The sequence below is a fragment of the Engystomops pustulosus genome, chromosome 2 (assembly GCF_040894005.1).
Source record: "Engystomops pustulosus chromosome 2, aEngPut4.maternal, whole genome shotgun sequence".
Classification (NCBI taxonomy): Eukaryota; Metazoa; Chordata; class Amphibia; order Anura; family Leptodactylidae; genus Engystomops; species Engystomops pustulosus.
Window position 1 is genome coordinate 111,268,447 of NC_092412.1, and position 21,034 is coordinate 111,289,480.

Below are 21,034 nucleotides of genomic sequence, written 5' to 3' on the forward strand. Positions count from 1 at the left end.
TTTAAAAATGTTTGGTTGTCATAAGAACCAGGATTAACAATAAATAGCAGACACATTTAATAACTGTTACAGCAGTTTATTGTAGCCTAAGGCTAAAGTACAGTAAATTACTAACATCCAGAGGTCCATTTGTAACTAGGGGTCATCTGTAAGTCGGGTGTTCTTAAGTACCGGACCGCCTGTATTACCTATGTGTGGTACAGGTCCTGTATCTATGTATAAACTTGGTTTTGGTACATAATCTATGTAGTAAGCTTGGTTCCAGTGCTGTATATTTATAGTAAGAGATTTTTGTAATATTCCCATGCAACACATTTTGTTATATTACTATTATATGTACTAAATATCAGATCATCTAAAAACCCAAGACCAATGGTGGTCACAATTTCTTTACAGCTCAGAGCCTGTGATTTTCTTCAATACACTGGATACAGAAAGTATTCAGACCCCTTTACATTGTTCACTCTTTGTCTCATTGCAGCCAATCGGTAAAATTAAACAAGTAAAAAGTAATTTTTTTGCTCATTACACCATGCACCCCATCTTGACAGAAAAAAACCTGAAATGTAGATATTTTTGCTAATTAATTAAACAAGAAAAACTAAAATATCACATGGTGTATTATCACATAATTATGTGATACTTATTATCACATAAGTATTCAGATCCTTTACTCATATTTAAAGCGCAACTGTAAAGTTACTGAACAAAAAAATTAGTTTTAGCACACCGGAGAGAGCCTTTGACAACAATTCCAACGATGCCTGTATTCTGCTTCTGGCTTCTTCCGAGGCTGAGATATACACTCACCGGCCACTTTATTAGGTACACCTGTCCAACTGCTCGTTAACACTTAATTTCTAATCAGCCAATCACATGGCGGCAACTCAGTGCATTTAGGCATGTAGACATGGTCAAGACAATCTCCTGCAGTTCAAACCGAGCATCAGTATGGGGAAGAAAGGTGATTTGAGTGCCTTTGAACGTGGCATGGTTGTTGGTGCCAGAAGGGCTGGTCTGAGTATTTCAGAAACTGCTGATCTACTGGGATTTTCACGCACAACCATCTCTAGGGTTTACAGAGAATGGTCCGAAAAAGAAAAAACATCCAGTGAGCGGCAGTTCTGTGGGCGGAAATGCCTTGTTGATGCCAGAGGTCAGAGGAGAATGGGCAGACTGGTTTGTGCTGATAGAAAGGCAACAGTGACTCAAATCGCCACCCGTTACAACCAAGGTAGGCAGAAGAGCATCTCTGAACGCACAGTACGTCGAACTTTGAGGCAGATGGGCTACAGCAGCAGAAGACCACACCGGGTGCCACTCCTTTCAGCTAAGAACAGGAAACTGAGGCTACAATTTGCACAAGCTCATCGAAATTGGACAGTAGAAGATTGGAAAAACATTGCCTGGTCTGATGAGTCTCGATTTCTGCTGCGACATTCGGATGGTAGGGTCAGAATTTGGCGTCAACAACATGAAAGCATGGATCCATCCTGCCTTGTATCAACGGTTCAGGCTGGTGGTGGTGGTGTCATGCTGTGGGGAATATTTTCTTGGCACTCTTTGGGCCCCTTGGTGCCAATTGAGCATTGTTGCAATGCCACAGCCTACTTGAGTGTTGTTGCTGACCATGTCCATCTTTATGACCACAATGTACCCAACATCTGATGGCTACTTTCAGCTGGATAATGCGCCATGTCATAAAGCTGGAATCATCTCAGACTGGTTTCTTGAATATGACAATGAGTTCACTGTACTCAAATGGCCGCCACAGTCACCAGATCTCAATCCAATAGAGCATCTTTGGGATGTGGTGGAACGGGAGATTCACATCATGGATGTGCAGCCGACAAATCTGTGGCAACTGTGTGATGCCATAATGTCAATATGGACCAAAATCCTTGAGGAATGCTTCCGGCACCTTGTTGAATCTATGCCACGAAGAATTGAGGCAGTTCTGAAGGCAAAAGGGGGTCCAACCCGTTACTAGCATGGTGTACCTAATAAAGTGGCTGGTGAGTGTATCTTGTTATATCTATCATTCCTCTCTGAAAAATGCTCTCAACTTTTCCTGAAGGGGACGGGCGCTTCCTGCTTGTGACATCAGATCTTGGCAGTGAAGCCAAAATTACTCCTGGTACCACATGAACGAGCACAATCAGGACGCCATGCTAAAAGGGAAGGGTGTGTATAGAAAATTCTAGCACCGGTAACCTAAGTTACAAGCCAATCACTCACCCCGCCCACAACTCCTCCCCTGCTCATCACACAAGTAATATAAAAAAAAATCTTCTCCCGTGGTCACACCCACCAGAAACACAGTCCCATGTTACATACACCACATGCTAAGTCACCACCAAACACGCAGTTTCATGTTACATACAGCCCATGCCAACGCAGTCCCGACCAGAAACGCAGTCCAATGTAAAATATATACTGCTTGCCAAGTCAGTCGACACACAGTCCCAAGTAACCTACACCTCCGCGCCCCACTAGACATGCAGTGTGATAAAACATATACCTCATGCCACCTCAGATCCCACAAGACACGCAGGCCTATGTTCCATACACCTGATGCAAACTCAGACCCCACCAGACAAGCAGTTCCATGTTACATACACCTGATGCAAACTCAGCTAGGGACCAGACACGCAGTACCATGTAACCTACTCCTCAGCCTCCCCACACCAGACAAGCAGTCCCATGTTACCTACACCTCAGCTCCCACCGAACACAAAGCCCTACCAAGCACACAGTCCAATGTTTCATACACCTTGGGCCAACTCAGCCGCCACCAGACACTCAGTCCCATGTTACATACACCTCATGCCACCTCAACCCCCAGCAGACATGCAGTCCCATGTTACATACACCTCATGCCAACTCAGCCCCCACAAGACAGACACCTCATGTCAACTCAGCTCCCACCAGAAACGTAATCTAATGTAACATACACCTTGTACCAACACAGCCCCCAAGAGGCACATAGTCGTTTGTAAGATACACCACATGCCAATTTTACCCCCACCAGAAATGCGGTCCGATCTAACCTACACCTCAGCCCACCCACCAGAAAAGCATTCCCACATAACCTACACATTAGTACCCACCAGACAGTCCCATGTTACATACACCACATGCCAACTCAGCCCTGACCAGACACATAGTCCCATGTAACCTACACCTCAGATACCACCAGACACGCAGTCCCATGTTACATACACCTCATGTATTTTATTTGTATATGTCCCCTATGATTTGCAAAGCACTGTGGAATATGGTGGCGCTGTATGAATAAAGATTATTATTATGAACTCAACCCCCACCAAAAACGCAGTCCAATGAAACATACACGTCATGCCAACTCAACGGGACTAGGAGGCAGCAGGTGACCCTCCCCTAGGCTGGCTCCTCCTCCGAGACATCTCAGAGCCCTACTGGGGAACAAGGGAAAGGTAAGTAATAAAGTTTCTTTTGTTTAACCCCTTAAGGACGGAGGGTTTTTCGGCTCATTTCTCGCTCTCCAACTTCAAAAATCCATAACTTTTTCATTTTTACGTGTACAGACCTGTGTGAGGGCTTATTTTGTGCGTAACAAATTTTACTTTCCCGTAATGTTATTTATTTTAACATGCCGTGTACTGCGAAGCTGAAAAAAAATTCCAAATGTGGAAAAATTGAAAAAAAACCGCACGTGCGTCACGTTCTTGTGGGCTCAGTTTTTACGACTTTCACTCTTCGCTCCAAATAACACGCCTACTTTATTCTTTGGTTCGGTGCGATCGCGGTGATACCAAATTTATATAGGTTTTATTGTGTTTTAATACATTTTCAAAAATTAAACGAATGTGTACAAAAAAGAAAAAAAATTTTTTGCCATCTTCTGACGCTAATAACTTTTTCATACTTTGGCGCACGGAAATGTGTGAGGGGTCATTTTTTGCGAAATGAGGCGACGTTTTCATTGCTACCATTTTGAGGTCTGTGCGATATTTTGATCATTTTTTATTTCATTTTTTATGTTATGTAAAAAGGTGTAAAAGTCGCATTTCGGACATTTGGGCGCCATTTCCCGCCTCGGAGGTCACCGCCGGCCGTAACCGTTTTTATATTTTGATAGATCGGGCATTTTGGGACGCGGCGATACCTAATATGTCTGTGATTTTTACTGTTTGTTATGTTTTATATCCGTTCTAGGGAAAGGGGGGTGATTTGAACTTTTAATATTTTATTAATTTTTTTTATTTTTTAAACTTTTTTTTTCACTATTTTTTAGACCATCTAGGGTACATTAACCCTAGATGATCAGATCGCTCCTACCATATACTGCAATACTACAGTATTGCAATATATGGCGTTTTTGCAGGTCTTACATTACAATGAGCCACTGGCTCATTGTAACGAACCTGCATAAACCATGTAGCCTCGTGTCAAGAGAAGACCCGAGGCTACCATGGTAACCGATCGCCGCCCCCCGATGACGTTCGGGGGCGTGGCGATCGAAAAAAAGATGGCGCCGCCCGCGCGCCGCCGTCTTTTAAACGCCGCCCGCGGTTATTAGCGGTGGGGGTTTTGTGCAAAATGCAAAAACCCCCACCTCTGTATGAAGAGGACTCAGCCCGTGAGCCCTCTTCATACATCCCTTATACCTCTGCGCCGTAGAGCTACGGCGCAGAGCGTTAAGGGGTTAATAAGTTACAGTAGTAGGGAGATTAAGGAGGACAGGGAGCTGCACTACAATAGGGGTGGTGGACAGGAGGCCACAGTACGAGAGGGTGGAGGACAGGATGAGGAAAGACGAGGGGGGTGGTGGACAGGAGGCCATAGAACAAGAGGGTTGAAGGACAGAAGGCCGTGAGAGGAGGCGCATGGAGGGCAGTAGGCCGCGGGACAAGGGGGTGGAGGGCAGGAGGCCGTAGGACAAAGAGGGTGGAGGACAGGAGGCTACTATGTGACGGGGGGTGGGGAATGGGTAGGAATACAGAAAGCCAGGGCATTATAAGTATGGGGAGATATATAAAAGTGAGGGACCAAATGCAAAGGGAGGATAAAAAGGTGGCTTTATATGTTGCACTAGGGGGTATTATATTGGTCTAAAGGGGGTTGTCCACAGGTAGGGGACATTAACCCATTAACGGCTGCGGGTGCATGGAGAGGGCTCACGGGCTGAGCCCTCTCCATAGCCGGTAAGTCTTTGCCATCTTGTTGGAGATCGTCGCTTCCTTGGGCGTCATCGCGGTTTCCTGAGGCTGTCTCGTTTCAATCCAATGATTACAATGTGCGATTTGCACATTGTAAAGAATGAGGATGAAAATCCCCATATACAGTAGTATGGCAGTATATGGTAGGATCAATCGGACATCCTAATGTTAAAGTACCCTACGGAGTCTGAAAAATAGTAAAAGTAAAAAGAAAAAAATTTATAATAAAAAACCCTTAAAATTCACTCACCCCCCTTTCCCTAGAACTGATATAAATAAACAGTAAAAATCACATTCGGTATCACCACAATTCATGTAATATTCACCTCTTCCACTATTCCAGTTCCCCTGACCTTACTATAATCATCATTACATGCAGTCCTGTCCTGTACACTCTCACCTCCATATATACACATGTGAATAGACATGGTCTGTCCTCCACCCACAGTCACACACTACAATTTCTCTACTTCCTTCCCTGTGAACAGACAGCGGAGAAAGTCACGCCCATTTCTCGAGATCCTCCGCCCCTTCCCGTGACGTCATACATACCAGGCGCAACTGCATTGTAATGACGACCGGGGAGGGGCGATCTGTAGTGTTCCGAGTGACCCCCGATATCAGGTAGTTACTGCCATGAGGGGCGGAGCTTGTTGTCAGCTTGCACCTACAGTATGAAGTAGTGACTGCGGTGCATGACGGGAAGGTGCGGGGCTTTATGATATCAGTGTCCGCAGTGGAATGTATGCAGAGTGTGTATGGTGTCCTCAGCAATCTTATTACATGACCCATATTGATCAGCTCTTGCGTGTACAGCAGTTGTATCTTCATCTGTTGGATTAACATTTCGGTTTATCCCCTGCCTTCCTAAAACTATAGAGCAAAATTAGGGCTTGTTTCCTGCCAAAGGAATTGATCTGCGTATTTCCAATGTGGACAATAATGCGTGTGTCTGAATGACTAAGCAGGAGTTTACATGAATAATTTACACACATAAGTATGTAGACATCATGCTCATTGGGAAGCATTCTGCTTGTAGATTGTACATATTACAAATTCTCTTTATAGGCTGCTCCTTGGTTGCATTTGGACTGATGTAGTGAGTTGACAGCAGGTTTTTTTTTATAGAATATCGCCATCTGCTGGCAATTGCTCTTAATAGACCACATAGTGGTAGACATGTACTGTATATTTATTTTGGCTTGTTTTTTTTTTTTTTTATTTCTTTTTGCACATTTTTGGATTTTTGTTTTACGCTTTTTTGGAGTTTGCGCCCAGGTGTGAAGAAGTAAGCTTGTGTGTGTTGCAGTTCCTAATGTAGCTTCGCAAGACAGATGGTTTCTTTGATTTGCACCTTGTTTGGAAAGAAAACTAAATAATATTACATTAAATATACTTTTTTTGTTTTTAATTAAAAAAAAAAAAAAGATTTAAACTTCGTCTGAAAAAAAACATGATCTTGAATGATGGGAAATCCAAATCAAATATGTAATCGTTCCAAAATTTCTTGTTTTATTAGTGAATTATGGCGTGGTGACCTTTTGTGCCATTATGAATCCACGTGACATTGGCATAACACTAGGACTATATGACCATATTTGGGATTAGTAGTACTGTTGTGGGGTTTAGCAGTTCTGTTCTGATCAAAGAAAAAATGAAACACGATTCCACTCAGTGGGGCTTAAGGTCCCGCCACTGCATTTCCATCGAGTTTTCCGAAGTTTTCGGGGATTATGTTGCACGCAATTGGATTTTGGCGCACCGGCTTTCATGCGACTATTCAGACTGAGCCCGGGATATAACATTTAAATTGGGTCACAAGACATACACTTACATACACCGGGAAGAAGAATGTGAACTCCTTTGGAACTGAGCCTAGCAGCGACACATGCAGGAAATCGGGTGCACGATCTTAGTGAATCACGCCGGAGTCCATGATCTTCGGACAACACACACCGAGGATCGTGACACGACCGGGTAAGTAAATGTGCCCCAGTGTGATAAGGTGTGGATGGCTAGCAGGAAATCGGAATCTCTGTAAATCGTGTTCATTTACTTGAATAGGTGCAGAAATTTCACAGGAAATGGCCCCACATAACAGCCACCATTGTGACAACTGCGTGATCCTGAAGGTTGGTTCTGGTGACACATCCATCTGTGTAGTGAGGTTGGTTCTGGTGACACATCCATCTGTGTAGTGAGGTTGGTTCTGGTGACACATCCATCTGTGTAGCGAAGTTGTTTCTGGTGACCCATCCATCTGTGTAGCAAGGTTGGTTCTGGTGACCCATCCATCTGTGTAGCAAGGTTGGTTCTGGTGACCCATCCATCTGTGTAGCAAGGTTGGTTCTGGTGACCCATCCATCTGTGTAGCAAGGTTGGTTCTGGTGACCCATCCATCTGTGTAGCAAGGTTGGTTCTGGTGACCCATCTATCTGTGTAGCAAGGTTGGTTCTGGTGACCCATCTATCTGTGTAGCAAGGTTGGTTCTGGTGACCCATCTATCTGTGTAGCAAGGTTGGTTCTGGTGACCCATCTATCTGTGTAGCAAGGTTGGTTCTGGTGACCCATCTATCTGTGTAGCAAGGTTGGTTCTGGTGACCCATCTATCTGTGTAGCAAGGTTGGTTCTGGTGACCCATCTATCTGTGTAGCAAGGTTGGTTCTGGTGACCCATCTATCTGTGTAGCAAGGTTGGTTCTGGTGACCCATCTATCTGTGTAGCAAGGTTGGTTCTGGTGACCCATCTATCTGTGTAGCAAGGTTGGTTCTGGTGACCCATCTATCTGTGTAGCAAGGTTGGTTCTGGTGACCCATCTATCTGTGTAGCAAGGTTGGTTCTGGTGACCCATCTATCTGTGTAGCAAGGTTGGTTCTGGTGACCCATCTATCTGTGTAGCAAGGTTGGTTCTGGTGACCCATCTATCTGTGTAGCAAGGTTGGTTCTGGTGACCCATCTATCTGTGTAGCAAGGTTGGTTCTGGTGACCCATCTATCTGTGTAGCAAGGTTGGTTCTGGTGACCCATCTATCTGTGTAGCAAGGTTGGTTCTGGTGACCCATCTATCTGTGTAGCAAGGTTGGTTCTGGTGACCCATCTATCTGTGTAGCAAGGTTGGTTCTGGTGACCCATCTATCTGTGTAGCAAGGTTGGTTCTGGTGACCCATCTATCTGTGTAGCAAGGTTGGTTCTGGTGACCCATCTATCTGTGTAGCAAGGTTGGTTCTGGTGACCCATCTATCTGTGTAGCAAGGTTGGTTCTGGTGACCCATCTATCTGTGTAGCAAGGTTGGTTCTGGTGACCCATCTATCTGTGTAGCAAGGTTGGTTCTGGTGACCCATCTATCTGTGTAGCAAGGTTGGTTCTGGTGACCCATCTATCTGTGTAGCAAGGTTGGTTCTGGTGACCCATCTATCTGTGTAGCAAGGTTGGTGCTGGTCACGCATGTGTGTAGCAAGGTTGGTGCTGGTCACGCATGTGTGTAGCAAGGTTGGTGCTGGTCACGCATGTGTGTAGCAAGGTTGGTGCTGGTCACGCATGTGTGTAGCAAGGTTGGTGCTGGTCACGCATGTGTGTAGCAAGGTTGGTGCTGGTCACGCATGTGTGTAGCAAGGTTGGTGCTGGTCACGCATGTGTGTAGCAAGGTTGGTGCTGGTCACGCATGTGTGTAGCAAGGTTGGTGCTGGTCACGCATGTGTGTAGCAAGGTTGGTGCTGGTCACGCATGTGTGTAGCAAGGTTGGTGCTGGTCACGCATGTGTGTAGCAAGGTTGGTGCTGGTCACGCATGTGTGTAGCAAGGTTGGTGCTGGTCACGCATGTGTGTAGCAAGGTTGGTGCTGGTCACGCATGTGTGTAGCAAGGTTGGTGCTGGTCACGCATCTGTGTAGCAAGGTTGGTGCTGGTCACGCATGTGTGTAGCAAGGTTGGTGCTGGTCACGCATGTGTGTAGCAAGGTTGGTGCTGGTCACGCATCTGTGTAGCAAGGTTGGTGCTGGTCACGCATCTGTGTAGCAAGGTTGGTGCTGGTCACGCATCTGTGTAGCAAGGTTGCTTCTGTACAGTTTCTATTTAGTAACATTAGTCCAGGTAAATCATCTGTGTAGTAAGATAGCTTTTGGTCTAGTTTCTTTTCAGCAATTTTTGTTATATTACTGTTTTTATGCACTAGGGGCACATAAAAGGGACATTAACCCCTTACCAGCATATGACGTATCACTACGTCATACATCGGCTGCCGCTGTATGGTAAGAGAGCTCACAGGGCAACACCTACCAATAACACCTGCAAACACTTTGATCGTCGCTCCCATGACAGCATAGGGGAGCAACAATCTGTTGCTATTAGGGTTGCACAATACATCAAAATCTTGATACTTGCAATTCTTTTATATGTAATTTTCAGTACTGAATGACTTCTGCTGTTGTATAGACTCCCAGTAGTTGACTGCAGGGGAATCCTCCGAAGAGAAATCAGCAGGGAATTCTGTGTCGGGTTGGGAAATCCTATGTATAAATGTGGTGGGTTTGCAGCAGAGACCACATCATCAGGGAAATATCATGAACTGTCCATATATGGTGTTTCTACATTTCCCAGGGCTGACACAAGGTCTTCAAATTGTTTCATGTTATTCAATTCAATAATTTTTTGCCCAACTGGGATTTGTACACACAACCTCCACCCTCTACCTGCCATAGAGATACAGGAGAGCAGTACTATGGGCTTACTGGTTGTTAATGTGAGGATTTTTTCCTGACTAGAGCTTCCATAGAGTTACACTGTGACACAAGCTCAGGTATATAGAGATGGATCTTCTCAGAGAGTTTTTTTTTTTCTTTGCAGTTTTTTTTTCTTTGCAGTTTTTTTTACATATATTAAATTTCAATTGAGTTAATAAAAATGTATAAGGCACAAAATAAATTATACATTTATATTAACATTACCTGGACAACCTTCACCTTGATCGTTACTGATTGCATGCGTTTCACTGGAAACGCATATGCGATTGGCCTGATCCCGCCCCTAGACATTTGCATTGCATTTTTAAATATAATGTAAATGCCTCATGTGACTGAACCCTAGACATTGAATCCAGTTTCTTGAAATAATTGGATTGGTATAGAGTATCATAATACTTTTCTGGTTATCGGTATCGCACTCAAAATACTGATATCAGTGCCACCCTAGTTGCTATTACAGCCTTGGATCTTTGTAAGGCTGTCATAGCAACTACAAGATTAGATTGATGCAACAAAGAAAGGGTCATTAGCCTTAAAAGGGGACACATAAATGCAGTGTCATGTACAGGAACGTGTTTTGGGGCTGTGTGTTTTTCGGCTAGCATAAGACCCCATTACTTTCTATAGACTCATGCACACAGCTGTGGTTTTCACCATCCCGTGCATGAACCAACTGCCCACACCATAAAAGATAAAAAGATAGAGCAGGTCCTCACTCACCAATGACAGACAAGTTGCAAAAAAAGAATAACCTCTTGCTTCTATAAAACTATAACACTATAAAACACTGAAATCTGGGGAGGGTTGAGTAGGGTTCAAGGCTTTTTGGGTATTAGGAATTTTACCAACAGGACTCTAGTTATGCCACCGTTGATTTGCATGCCCACATGATTTATTGAACTAACTGTATGTTAAACTTCACAGCTGTTTGAGATTTATGTATTTTTTATGCAATAGGAATTGATCTAAAATAGCAAGTGAACTCTATCACGTCTCTTTTATTACCAACAGTCGCTATACATCAGGGGTGTCAAACTAATTTTCCCGGGGGGCCGCATCCACCTTGTGGTACTTTATAAATATATCGACTTCAGTTGTTTAGTAGTTACATTTATACATAATTACCATTACAATCAGCCACTTGAGGGCAAACACAAAGCTGAATTTTCCCAGCAGCCACGCTGCCCCCAGCAATCGCTGTACCCCAGTAGCCACACTTTCCCTTAGTAGTTACTTCTATTGTCCTCCAGCAATCATAGTAGCCCAGTTGCAACAGTCCCTTCCCAGCAGTCACAGTGCCTCCTTTATCCACTGCCCCGCCCCAGCATGCACAGAAGCCCTAGTAACCACACTGCCCCCCAGTAGCCACACTTCCTCTGGGCAGTCATTATGCCCACAGCAGCCACTGCCCCTCCTCTGTCCTACTGTGAGAAAAACAACATATACTCACCTTGCCTCGCTCCCATGAAGTAGCACCAGCAGATGAAAGCTGAAGGAAGAGGTTCGCAGCTGGCGCCACTTCCTGGTGACTATCAGATTCTGCCTCTATTCTGGTTTTAGTGTGAATTCTAAAACAAGGGTATGAGAGATACAGTATTACTACGTTTGTTTAGTTTAGTAGGACTATTGCACCAAAATGTATTTTTCCCCAAAGTACTCCTTTAATTGACTGTTGACTGCATATAACTCTTATAATGAAAGTATCACGAGAGTGTGAATATTTAATCACTGCAATGATGTTGCTTCTATGTGATGTCAGCCCTTGCTTGGCCGATTGGTAGGTCACTCAAGTAAGATTAAGCAAGCTAACTTCCATTCAAGATTCTAGTGCTTATTGCAGAACAAATTACGTTTACTAATATTTGGCCTCTTGTGATTTATTGAATGATTGTGATTTATATATGTTTTTCAACCGTAGGTATGTTAGATTTGGAGGGTATTAAGGAGCTGACGTTCAGAGCTTTACAAGTGGAGAGTCTTCTAAATGACAGAATGTATGAAGACATTGAGTCCCACCTCACTTACTTTGAAGAAGTTAAAGTGAACTTTGTTAACTTACAGCAGACTGATGCCGTCAGAGTTGTGTACAGAGTACTTAAAAGCTGTCCACCAGGAGTACTGAAGAAAAAAGCAAAGTGCCTACTCTCCAAATGGAAACTCTTGTACAAAGACAGCTGCCTTCATACCAGCACAGTTCAGGAGAAGTTTACAGGTGAACAAGGAAGGTCTGACAATGCAGCCATTATCAGTGGGATCCAAAATAAGACAGATCTGGAGAACAGTAGCAGTCATCCCTTTACACAGACTGAAGAAGTAGGCCAGAATCAAAGCTCAAGTTCACAAGCAGTATGTGTTACCCAGCTAAGTACAGGTACAAAAGATCAACAGAAAATGACTTTTGAAGGATTGAGAATTAAGTGCAGAGAACTTTTATATCAAGCTTTGAGTGATCCTTCTCAGTGCCAAGAAAAAATCCAAGAATATGTAAAGGAGCTAGAGGAAAACATCTACCTTATGTATTCTGGGAATGAAAAGAAGTACAGAAGCTGCATACGCAGCAAAATTTCCAATCTAAAAAATCCCAAAAATGTGCACTTGAAGAAGCTAATTTATTCTGAGGGTCTTCCCCCCAAGACGTTTGCTGGAATGACCACTATGGAGATGGCAAATGAGGAGCTCCGAGACCTCAGAGCTAGTTATACTCAGGCTGGTGTTCAGGAGCATCAGCTTCCCCAGCGCACTGATGGAGTCCAGACCAGTAAAATTAAATGTAGGAAATGTGAAAGATTTAATTGTACAGTAACCATGATCTCTCGTGGAACACTGTTTCTGCCAGGCTGGGTACGCACTGGGAACCCTGATGAAGAGATGATGACATTTGTTATTTGTAATGAGTGTGGAGAACAGTGGTATCATAGTGCCTGGGTATGTCTGTGACATTTAACACTATTTTTTACTCTTTGATCTGCGTTTGCAATCTATTGTTCTTACTAAGCAGCCATATCAAGCAACGGTAGTGCATTACAATGGGCAGCAGTTTGGAAAATTCCTACCATCATGGAAGTTTCTTTTAGGTTTAATCCAATAAACTGCTAGAACGTTAACTTTCATATGTAATAATAGTTGCTCTTCAATATATGCTTCTGAGTTTGACCCCATAATTCCGTAGCCCTTTTCCATTTCTACATTCCCATTTTTTCCAAATTTCAAAAGCTGTAACTGTTATCTTTTTCCATTCTAGAGCTGTATAAGGGCTTGTGCTTTGTAGTACAAATTTTACTGCCTCATGTCAGTATTTAATATTCCAAACACTGGAAAAAATCCAAATGCAGTGACAGTTGTGCTAATTATACCTACCGTATTTTTTGGACTATAAGGCACACCGGAGTATAAGGCGCACCTTCAATAAATACCTGCTAAAATGTCTAGGTTCATATATAAGGCGCACCGGATTATAAGGCGCACCTTATTATAAGGCTGAATGACCAGCGGGTGGCAAACCTGTGCACAGTTCAAGGCAGCTGTTGTCTGTAAGTACGAATCATATATAAGGTGCACTGGACTATAAGGCGCACCTTTGATTTCTGAGAAAATCAAAGCATTTTTTGTGCGCCTTATAGTCCGAAAAATACGGTAAGATATCCAGTACTTTCATATGGACATGTTTTTAATGAAGTTTCAAGCCATTATCTAGCGTGGACGATTAGGAGAGATAATATAAAATACATATTGATCTAGGATTGGTGAAATGCAGCGACTTCTTTGCATATAAATCATTAACAGAGTCATAATGTTTTATAATTCCTGATCTACTCAAGGTAAACTGGAAATAAGGAAACAAATATTTCTTCTAAGACTAGTCTACAGTGTTTTTCACGATTCTATCAACAAAAGCCAAGAATCTGTTGTCAAGGAAAAATAAAAAATGTGTTAATGATGCATTACCATAGTGTTAACAAAACGCAAATGTTTATGCAACGTTAGCATGCTTGTTAACTGTGTGTTTACACAGCTTTTTGTAAATGCTAATGTTAACAGCAATGTAGGTAGGCAAATGCCTGTTCAGCTGTTTCAAAACACAATATAAACTCCACATGTGACCGCAGCCTATTGTATGTATTGTATTATTAGGCAAACATCAAGCACCAGGCTTTAGGTCTTAGGAGCTGCCTTGCACATCATATTTATAATAGTGGCTTGATGAATTTGACAAATGAGGTGTTGAATTCTGAAATGTTGTTTTTTTGCTTAAAAGTCACACAAATATGCAGATTTAGGCACAACTAGAGGAGACTGTAATGTGATATTTTCAGACCCCTAAGGGGTACGCAAAATCAAGGGTGGAGGTTACAGATGAAGAACTACAAATACAAGCAATTCTGTATTGTGCGGGCCTATGGGGACTGATAGTCCACACAGGAAGATCCTTACTGTTCTTGATGATGTTAAAAGGTTCCACCAGGCAAAGACAATGGACGCAAGTGGTTCCTTGGTTATAATAGTTGCAGGCACACCCCTTCACACCTATAGGAGGGCTCTAGGAACCCTCCTATCTGGTATCAGATCCAGAACCTTGGAGGAGTTCTAGCTTTTCAATTGGAAGGCATAGGGTCAGGGTTCTTGTCACATGGAAACGGGATGAATCCCTGGATTACATGTATACCAGACATGACCTATTTTCTATGCTCCCATTCAGAGATATTTATATTTCTGTGTCCAAGAATGCTAGAACCAATTTAGACACAGGTATGTGATGGCCTGGCTATCCCAATTCAAAATAGGTACGTGGCCTTAGGCTGGGATGAATCATAGCTCCATAACTGTCCCTGCCTGACATATTGGTCATACAAGCCCATGGCATTTATATGATCCTTTGTCTAAAAGTGGAGGGAACTCAGAAGGAAGGTCTGGAGTCACTTAGGCTATGACGTTGTTAGTTGATGGTTTATAGTTTCCCTCTGCAGCCTTTGTAGGCCTTTAAAAGATCACATTAATTATGCAAGATAAGACTATGGGGGAAGACAAAATCTTGCATGTGACCACCCCCTTCCCCTTTGTGTGCATGTATGGGGGCAGCACAGTGGCTCAGTGGTTAGCCCTACAGCCTTGCAGCGCTGGGACCTGGGTTCAAGTCCCAGGGTCAACATCTGCAAAGAGTTTGTATGTTCTCTTCGTGTTGCGTGGGTTTTCTCTGCATCCTCCGGTTTCCTCCCACACTCCAAAACATACTGGCAGGTTGATTAGATTGTGAGCCCCATTGGGGACAGGGACTGATTTGGCAAACTCTGCGCAGCGCTGCATAATCTGTGTGTGCTATATAAATAAAGAATTGTTATGTATGTTTCTATATTTCATCACAGGGACCCTTTTGCCTCCAAACTTGCTGCAAAATGTAATTTATCTGAACAATAATCTTGCACTTCTGGATTGCTTTGATAAATCAGGCATTAGTAGGAAGAAGGGGAGTAGGTAAGCAAAAGTTTCAGAAAAGTAAAAAAATATGGGCAGCCAAATAAAAGAATAAAATGCAGACTTTTGTACCAACAGTAGAATGTTGTGGTTATATAAATTGAGAACAGTAGAATACCGCAGTATATGGCAAGACATCTGAATAATGGGGTAGTTGCTCATAGCTAGCCTCTATAGGCTGAGTGAAAGACTAGCAGAAGGAGTCATTACACCTGAGCAGTGCCATAAAAGGGAATGGCAGCTTATTTTGAGTGCAAGAGCGAGAGAAGGTGTGTGTTTAACCCAATGGCCCTTATTTATTTAAGTAATCATTGTTCTGCAAGTTTGTGTCTATGCCAGTTTGAGTCTGAACTTTAGCTTATGAAATGTCACCATTATGCACACCTTTCCTTTCATACACTAGATCCAAAGATTCAGGGTGTAGTCACACATCCAGTTTTTCAGATGCAGTTTTTGATGCCCAAACCTGGAATGGAGTAGGAGGAGGAGCAGCACCATTTAATTATCTGTCTCAACCAATTATGATCCCTACCTGCTTTTAGCTTCAAACACTGCATCTTAAAAACTTAACGTGTGACGGCACCCTCAGGTTATTGCTTAAAGAGGACCTGTCATCGCAGAAAACCCACAGAGCTAATGTGCCCCCCATAATCCCCTCAGCCCCTTTCTCACTAGCCGTTTTTTTTTATATATGTGCAGTAAATGGATTTAAAACGAACCGACCGCTTCTGTTGCCGAGCCGGGCTTCTTTAACCCCTTAAGGACACGGCCATTTTGCAGGTTAAGGCTCAGCCCGATTTTTTGGATTCTGACCTGCGTCGCTTTATATGGTTATAACTTTTGAACACTGTTACTTATCAAAACGATTCTGAGATTGTTTTTTCCCCACATGTTGTACTTCATTTTAGTGGTAAATTTTGGCTGATAAGTTTTGCGTTTATTTACAAAAAAAAAGAAAATATGATAAATTTTTTGAAAAATTTGCCATTTTCGAAATTCAAAATCATTGCGTTTCCAGGCAGATAGATTTACCACCTAAATAAGTTGCTGAATAACATTTCCCATTTGTCTACTTTACAGTTTCATAATTTCTGAAATGTCTGGATAATTTATTTTGATGTCACGCGGCTTACAAAAAGAATATCGCTTTTCCGGATTTTCAGAATTGACTATTTTGGGGATAAATACAGTTTGGAATCAAATTTTACATATTTAGCATCAAAACCCCCTATATAACCAACCCATTTTCAAATCTGCACCCCTCAAGCTATCAGAAACCGCTTTTACGAAGATTGTTAACCCCTTGAGATCTTCATAGTAATTGAATCAAAATGGAGGTGAAATTTAGAATGGTCAAATTGTTCCCTTATACGTTCATTTAGCACTAAAATTTACACATTTCCAAAATATAAAAAGAGAAAACCCACCATACAATTTGTTCTGCAATTTCTCCTGAGTACAAAGACCCCCCACATGTGGCCATTACTTGTTTTATGGGCGCACAGCGAGACGCAGAAGGGAAGGAGAGCCCTGCAGCTGCCAGGATTTTAGTTTCCTCATTGGCCCCTTTTGAAGGCTATAAAATTTTCGCTTTTCCGTTATTTGGGCCATGTGATGCCATTTTTTTTGCGGGATGAGATGCTTTTTCCATTGTTACCATTTTGGGGTTGGTATCACCTATTGTTGAAAATTTAGGAACTTTTTTTGAGGGCAGGAGTAGAAAAGCATCAATTCTGTACTGGATTTTTTACTCTTTTTTTTTTGGTGTTCACCGTATAGACTAATAATCATGTTATCTTTATTCTATGGGTCGATACGATTACGGGGATACCAGACTTGAATATATTTTCTTACGTTTTACTAAATTTGTCAAACAAAACCCTAATGTGGGGAAAAATCTATCAATTATGTATTGCCGTCTTCCAAGTGGCATAACATTGTTACTTTTTTGGCTACGGAGCTGGTTGATGGCTTGTTTTTTGCGGGACATGTTGTACTTTGCACCAGTATCATGTCGGAGTACACATGGTTTTTTGATCGCATTTTATAGCATTTTTTGTGGGATTGAATAGCTAAAAATCATAATTTTTGGAAGGTTTATAGCAGTTTTTTTTTACGGCGTTTATCGTGGGGGTTCAATAATGATTTACTTTTATTCTACGGGTTGTTACGGACGCGGTGATACTATATATGTGGGGTTTGTGTTATGATTTAGATTTATATGTTTTGGGGGTTTTGGGCATTTTTAGTGATTTATTACTTTATTTTTTTATTGAATAACATTTTTTTTTTTACTTTTTCACTTTTATACCATGGGACATGAAGAAGCAATCATCTGATTGCTTCTTCATGATAATATTCTGCAATACTCATGTATTGCAGAGTATTATCAGTGTCAGCCTATGCACTTGCATAGGCTGGCACTGTGCCAGTAAGATGACGTCACAGACGCCATCTTACTGGCAATTCTTGCAGGTAACTCTGGGGTCCGTTACTATAGCAACGATCGGCGCACCCCGAAAACGGTTCGGGGGGGCCGATCGTGGGGGAAAGACCCCCCAGATACATGTTAGATGCCGCGGTCGCGCTGACCGCGGCATTTAACGGGTTAAGCACCCGCGATTGGAGACAACTCCGATCGCGGGTGTTACACTGGGGTGCCGGCTATCAGTCACAGCCGGCACCCCGTCTTTCCCGATGCCGGTTCGGCTCAGATCTTGAGCCAAACCAGCATCAGCTCAGCGTCCGATATATCGGACGCTGAGCGCTAAGTCACTGAGCTCAGCATCCGATATATCGGACGCTGAGCGGGAAGAGGTTAAAACGGCATGGAGAGCCTGCAGCGATGCAATGCTGCTGGCTTCTTCTACAATGTGTCCGCGGGGGCGTGCTGGGGGGTATGTCGGCACGCCCCCTAATGAATAACGCGACTGCCAGCGCGCCGGATACACGATCCGACCTCTTACTTGGTAAGAGTTCGGATCGTTTTAAATCCATTTACTGCACATATATTAAAAAAAAAAAAGGCTGGGTAGAAAGGGGCTGGGGGGAGGATTATGGGGGGCACATTAGCTCTGTGGGTTTTCAGCGGTGACAGGTCCTCTTTAAATACCAATATAAAATCAGTTTTTAGGCATTGTTGATAAACCCAGGTTACCAATTAGCTAGATGTTTATGTCAGGGCAACTATCGTACTTACCAATGTCCTGCTGTTGTCATAAAGTTTCACCACTGCAGGATATATCAGAAATCGGGCCACAGAGGCAAATGAAACAACTCTGAAGGCAAATAGCAGGTCCCTGAAGGGGCAGCGACATGATAGTCTATAAAAAGAATCAGTTATATGTATATATGAAAGCTGCACATAGATTTGATTGTGAGAGTCTATTCCTGCACCCTTTCTATGATGCATGTGGTGTAATGATGTCATGGCATGGCTGCATTCTTCACTAGAAGCCTGGGCAGAAGAGGAGTCACAGCAGGTAACCAATGGTTTTATCATATATTTCATACGTCTGTTCTTTCCACTTCCTGATTATGTACCCAACTGTGCTCACTGGTTTTTCCCATCATGAAATGTTTCTTGTGTGGCACCTTGGCAGCTATATACCTTTTTATAGGCCAGATAATAATATTTTTCAATATGTTGGACTTGATGGACTTGTCTGGATTGCTTTCTAATTACTGATGCATTTCAGTTGGTTATCATAACTTTCCCTTTTTGCACTTCTCTTTTTTTCATTTATTAAATATGTTTCCTCTAACAAATGGGAATTCGTACTGAATTTCATGAAAACTTTGATTCGGCACGAGCCTGGGAGCGCCAGGCTTATGTGATGTCACAGCCCTATAAAAACAGGCAGCCATTTCCAATCTCATCATTTCACACTGCATGTGCTGTCTTTAGCAACTAGCTGTTTGTACTCAGTAGCTGATGGAGTGATTTTTGCTAAAAGTCCAGGGTGTCCGTTTTGGAGGATCTGTATACCCCAAATTTCAATAGTTTTTTGTTGCTAAAGATGATAGCAAGAAATCCGTGTCCAATCCACATAGTTGCTGGAGTGATTTTTGCCCCAATTCCAGGGTGTCCCTTTTTGGGGATCTGTATACCCCAAGTTTCAGTTCTTTTTTTCAGTTCTTCAGTGAAATTGTAATGAATGATGCATGTGGTGTCTGTAATCTTTAGGAAGAGATTTTTAAAATTCAAATTAATTTAAATTCAATTTTAAATTTCAACTTCAAATTAAAATTTTTCAATTCCATATTTGAATAACTGGATCTGAACACCCGTAGCACTTTTAGCTACAGTGAGAGGAAGGGTCTTTGGTTTTCCCATAGTTTTTATATTCAACATGATTAACATGATGGAGTCCTTAACCCCTTAGCGCTCTGCGCCGTAGCTGTATTGCAATAGCGTAGTACAGCACAGGAGCCGAACCAGCATCGGGGGTCGTGGGATGTCAGCGGTAATCTACCGCTGACATCCCCGGCTAACACCCGCGGACGGAGTGGGCTCCGATCGCGGGTGTTTAACCCGTTAAATGCCGCGGTCAGCTCGACCGCGGTATTTAACATGCCTTCCGGGGGCATACTTAAATAAGTATTGAACCTGTACGATGAATGCCGTAAAAAAAACCTGCCAAAAATTATGATTTTTACTTATTGCATCCCACAATAAAATGCAATAAAAAGTGATCAACAAAACATATGTAATCCAGAATGATACTGGTGCAAAGTACAACATGTCCTGCAAAAAACAAGCCATAAACCAGCTCCGTAGCCAAAAAAGTAAAAATGTTATGCCACTTGGAAGACGGCGATGCAAAAATGATAGATTTCCCCCATCATTAGGGTTTTATTTGGCAAATTTAGTAAAACATAAGAAAAAAATATTCATGTCTGGTATCCCCGTAATCGTATCGACCCATAGAATAAAGTTAACATGATTATTGGACTATACGATGAACACGGAAAAAAAAGGAAAAAATCCAGTACATAATTGATGCTATTCTACTCGTGACCTCAAAAAAAAGTTCCTAAATTTTCAACAATAGGGGATACCAACCCCAAAATGGTAACACTGGAAAAAGCATCTCGTCCCGCAAAAAAAATGCCATCACATGGCCCCAATAACGGAAAAGCGAAAATTTTATAGCCTACAAAAGGGGCCAATGAGGAAACTAAAATCCTGGCAGCTGCAGGTCCCTTGTTCCTTTCTGCGCCTCGCCGTGCGCCCTGTGAGGATTTGGCCCAGTAGAGACTGTGGTAGCGGGGTGCTGTGATGCAGTTCAAGACAGTGACACCAAAGTACAGTCCAAAACAGGTCTCGCCTGCGTTTATTGTAGCAGCAAAATAAAACAGCCTTTACATTCAGGCATTAAATAAACAAAAATCCTACCCGTCAGGGTGCTAGCTATACAGGTGTTCACTAACTCACCACTATACAAAATCACTTTGCTGCTCCAGGCACAGAGGTCAGGGCTGTGTGCTCTCCAGCCTCCTCCCAGAGAGAGACCACACTTCCAGCTCTGCTGAGCGGTTTTAAAAAAACTGATTGGGCTGCTCCCAACACCTGTGTCCAAGGTGCTGGACACCCAACCTCAGCACTAAGGCCTTGCATAATAGCA

General features: G+C 42.7%; 1 protein-coding gene across 3 annotated transcripts; it reads left to right on the plus strand.

Moving 5' to 3' along the window:
• The first annotated feature begins 5,704 nt into the window (after positions 1–5,704).
• TCEANC (transcription elongation factor A N-terminal and central domain containing) lies at positions 5,705–14,349 on the plus strand. 3 transcript variants are annotated; one of them, XM_072135962.1, is made up of 2 exons: positions 5,705–5,825; positions 11,857–14,349. In XM_072135962.1, exon 2 carries the CDS (start codon positions 11,859–11,861, stop codon positions 12,873–12,875), a length of 1,017 nt encoding a protein of 338 aa, XP_071992063.1. In that variant the 5' UTR covers positions 5,705–5,825; positions 11,857–11,858; the 3' UTR covers positions 12,876–14,349. The 3 variants fall into 3 exon arrangements, with proteins under 3 accessions (XP_071992063.1, XP_071992064.1, XP_071992062.1); XM_072135963.1 differs by lacking the exon at positions 5,705–5,825 and adding an exon at positions 5,860–5,907; XM_072135961.1 differs by lacking the exon at positions 5,705–5,825 and adding an exon at positions 5,905–5,944.
• The last annotated feature ends 6,685 nt before the right edge of the window (positions 14,350–21,034 follow it).